The following is a 4,578-nucleotide window of genomic DNA, read 5'->3' on the forward strand; positions in this document are numbered from 1 at the left end:
GTCATTACTGCTCAAGGTTATATATTATTAAGAAAATAATAATATTAATATTATTATTACAAGTCAAGCTGCAATTCTACTTGGAAAGACAGAATCCTACAAGCTCAATGGCCCTTACAGGGAAAGCATCTCCGTACAGAAAAACTGAGAAGTAATGATTAAGTAGGAATGAGAAATAAAAAGAAGACAATTAAGATAGTGAGAGATGAGATAAATATGAGAGAAAGTAAGGTCAGTAAATTAAATGACAAATTATCTTTGAAGTCAGACTTATGCACCAAGTTTGAACTTCTGTCATTCAAACAATTTACATGTGCTGCACAAAACTGCTGCAAAGTATATCTGATTGAGTATAAGGAAAGTGAGACCATGGTGAAGAATGATTTTTAGACATCTCTGCTAGTGGAAAAATTGTATAATTTCTTCTAAGATAACATTGTAAATCCCTTGAAACGGGGCATACAAAGAATCAGGCTGGTTTTTTGTTCCACTCCAAAGACTCTACTCCCTAAAATTAAAAAAATCAACTCTATTTTACACTTGTACAACCGAAATTTAATTTTTCCTATAAATTCAGTTAGACTCTGTTTATAGCCAATAAGTGGATGAATTATATAAAATTTGTTGAGTCAAACTTTGATTTTCAATTAAATTTGTGGACATGATAAACCTCATGAATAATGAGACTCATATCATTTTGCTTAAAATTTTCCCTATACTTCTCATGCAATTTCATTATATGCACAACCTTGGTGTTTGAACACCGAAGTATCTCCTCATGTATATCCCTGGTTTTACTGGCCTACTTTCTTGGGTGTTTTTTTATTTATTAACTGCCTTTTCCTTAATACCTTAAATTACCTCATATTCTAAGGAATCACTCTTCAAATATACCAACGAATGCTGTCTTTAAGAATCTATCAGAACTTGACCAATTTTGTCACTGGTGGTAATATGGGTCAAAGAAGCTCTTTTGGTTAATAACCAAACTCACCTTTATCTACAGGAGGCCCTGAAGACTCTGGCTCATTAACTTCTGTAGCTACTGTAGTCACACTGAAAGGGTCTAGGAACAGAATTTCTGGTAACACATCAGTATCTGCAGAAAATTCAAACAAGTGTTTAGACCAGGATTTGAAAAAGGCTTACATTATCTGTAAGAACTGAATAAGAGCCATCAAAGTAACCTCTCCAGTTCAGTGTTGTATGAAATGTAATATACAAACCAAAATTACCATTTGATGGCTAATGGTTTTTTTTTTTTTTTTTCAAAGGCCTGTTTCTTAAAAAAAGTAAAGGTGTCTGGGAAGCCAGTATTATTACAGCAAATAAACAAGAGAAACTAGAAAATTTATGATTAAAAACAGCCAACAATAAACATTGACAAAAATACGTATGATGACTTTTCATTTTTCAAAAAAGTCCCTTTATATAAATTATTTTTGTCAAAGTGGTATATATTCAGAATCATGCATTGCATATTACTTAATGAAAGTCATGTCAGTGAAGTAAACGATAACATCATTACCAGTGGTTTTATTCTGTACATCTGAGATGTCTGCCACGGATTTTTGAACTTCTCCCAGCCATTCTTCAATAGCACTTGTGTTGCCAGATGTATTTTGGTAAATGGAGCATATATCAAATACACAGTTATCTGAAAAGTAAAGAGAAAAGGGTTAACATTTTTATGTATAATAATTAAAAGGATTCAATATCTATTTCAATTTCTACATATATAGATATTTTTATTTCTATCTATTTCAATTTCTACATATATAGATATTTTTATTTCTATGTATAAAAACTAACAGTAGTGTCGTAGAAATCCTTAGAATTTAAAATTCTACTGTAAAACCATATCTTTCATTTCTTCAACATTCAAGATTACTAATTTGTTCATGCCTCTCTCTCTATCTCATTGTTATAACTGCTTAGTGGAATATTTAGCTTGCACCATTCTACTGAAAACTTTTTCTTCAATAGAACACCCATCCTCTATTTATTGTGAACTACAGGGTGACAGGCATACTTCTTCCATTTCCTTTGGCCTTTAGAGCATGTTCAAAATGATACTTTTGAACATTCAACATATCATTTTGGCCCGAGAATTACATCTTTTATTCATCAACTAATGAGGACTTTTTTATATGACAAGAAACCAAAGTAAACAACTGTTGAGTAACCCACTCTTAAAATCTTAGGTTTTAACACTAAACCCTGATATGATTGTATTCTATTACCTTTTCCTAATTTGAATGTGTTTGTATTTGCATAGTTAGTTTTGTAGGTGTAGTGAAACATAAGTTCTCTTACAAAGATCATACTTAAAGGTCGGTTACATCCGCATGCAAGATATACAAGTGCCATGTGAATGTTGCATCAGCTTTACTATTGGGGATTTAAACATTCCCTGTTTCAAGAGAATTTGTCTGTACAGATAACTTTCTTTGTTGCTATAATATTGGACCAACATCATTTGTCCTCTGCCTCTCTTGTTGTTACATTGTACATTGCCCTTACGAGTTATTTCATAATGTGGAACTACTAATTCATTGACCAAATAGAAAAGGCACATGTCTCCACTCAAATTTGTAGTTTGGCAATTAAATATTCTAAAAACATTTATCTGAAACATTTCTTCATTTTCTCTAAAAAAATCTTCCCAGAGTTGCAGAACCTGTCCAATTTTGAGATACTGTATTACTTAATACTAATATCTAATGCGACCTTTAAACAATGATTCTTTGTTTTCTCAGAGCCAACAAAATAGACTGAAAAGTATTATCCAACATCATCTTTTATATTTACAAAAATATACACTGTATAAAAATGTACACAACAAAATTTTCACCTGAATCAAGTTTAAATAATGTTGTGCGTAAACTCAATAAAGGTCAAAACTTTTTAGTTCTTAATATTTATCACTGCCTTTCACTGCTGTCATTTTATATACTTTTACAACCAGATAGATGCCCATATACTTTCAATTAAAACAGCAACATTTGAAACTAAACTAAAAAAACTGCTGCAATTCAAAAGGCCTTAATTCCCATCAGCCACTCAATCTTAGCTATGATTCTTTACCATGATTATGTTATGGTGTACCCACTTCATTATTATCAGAATATTTTCTTTTTCTCATAAGGAAAGAATGAGAACCAACCAAACAGAACGCTGATCATCTTCTCAGGTAAACTTCCTGATTCCTCGACAATCTGATTACATTGGCTGCGTAGTTTTTCTTCAATCTCTTTTTCCAAGGTACAATTCACAGCCTGTGGATTGAAAATGAAATGCTCACTACAGTGAAATATGAAAAAGATATTTGTCTTTCATTTCCATTACAACACATGGTCTTTACTCACTTCACTTCTTTTCATTCGTCTAACTGTTTGCACAGAAGGAGCACCAAATAGGCCATCCTTGGCACAAGTAGTCTGCAAATAGAGTTAAAAAGATTTTACTCTCTCCTTAATTTTTAAAGGTGTAATTAATGCATTAAAAGAGAATATGTATTGATTTACCCTGAAGAAGACAAGTCAAACTGATTTGGAGTTCTTCAAGCTGACCCATTTACTATTATCTAGGAAGATATCTTGTTAAAGATGCCAATAAAAGCTTTCCTTAAAATTAAATAATTCTGCAAAATCAATATATTGGTAATTTATTGGCTGGCAGCTACAGGCACTAGCTCATTCTAGCAGTTTGTCTTACCTCCCAAGAGTCTGGAAACTCTACTCCTCCAGGAAAGTATTCTAACACAGATGTCGTTCCATCTCTTTTCATGAAGTCATTGTCGACATTTCCATCGTAGTATCCACAGAGTCCATATAATTTTCCATGGAATTCGGGTGATGCCCAAATTTTCACAGACCAACTACACTTTTCCATCTGAAAAGTTTTGCAGATCTTTGTACTGCGGAAACTTGACTGAACTGAGTACCGGCAGTCCCCAGTTATTGGCAGCTTCGGTTAATGAAGTGTTGGTTTTACGGTGGTTGGCTAACGACGTCGTTAACCAGATTTTCGGCGCCGGTGAGTGGTTATCGGCATCAATAGACGGTTTATCAGCACTGATAGGCGGTTTATCGGCACCGATAGTAGGTTTGTCGGCGCCGGTAAGTGGTTTATTGGCGTCGGTAGGTGGTTTATCGGCACTTTTAGCGTCGTAAACGCCATTTATTACCATAATTACTGTGATGCTCCGGTTATAGACGATTTTCGGTTATCGGCGCTTGGCCAGGAATGGAACTCCACCGTTAACCGGGGACTGCCACTCAGCCATTTTCAAACAAAGACATAAAAAATTTACCAAATGATTATGCAATTCACACCAGTCATGCTATACAGTAATTTATTTACACCTGCACAAATAACTACATAAAAGCTATTTTATTCTCATGAAATTGATTCAGATGATTACACTGAATGATGCCGAGATATTTCTAATGTTGCTGCTGCTAAGTAATAAGGGATTTTCCCCATTAGACAAAAATTAAAATCCTGATTACCACTGCCCTCAGCATATTCTTATGGAATCTATTTCAAAGTAATCAAAGCTTGACCCAGCTCCTC

The 4,578-nt window shown here is 33.7% G+C and overlaps 1 protein-coding gene across 1 annotated transcript in view; it reads right to left on the reverse strand.

Annotated features, from left to right (window-relative positions):
- Positions 1-731: 731 nt before the first annotated feature.
- LOC136841777 (uncharacterized) overlaps positions 732-4,578 on the reverse strand; it is a 6,548-nt gene continuing 2,701 nt past the window's right edge. The window contains exons 3-7 of the mRNA XM_067109063.1: positions 3,718-3,894; positions 3,369-3,440; positions 3,167-3,278; positions 1,529-1,657; positions 732-1,099 (exon numbers count right to left, since the gene is read on the reverse strand). Of these exons, the coding sequence (XP_066965164.1) occupies positions 978-1,099; positions 1,529-1,657; positions 3,167-3,278; positions 3,369-3,440; positions 3,718-3,894 (612 nt within the window). The 3' untranslated portion in view covers positions 732-977. The remainder of the gene's footprint in view (positions 1,100-1,528; positions 1,658-3,166; positions 3,279-3,368; positions 3,441-3,717; positions 3,895-4,578) is intronic.

The sequence above is a fragment of the Macrobrachium rosenbergii genome, chromosome 9, assembly GCF_040412425.1.
Source record: "Macrobrachium rosenbergii isolate ZJJX-2024 chromosome 9, ASM4041242v1, whole genome shotgun sequence".
NCBI classification, from domain to species: domain Eukaryota; kingdom Metazoa; phylum Arthropoda; class Malacostraca; order Decapoda; family Palaemonidae; genus Macrobrachium; species Macrobrachium rosenbergii.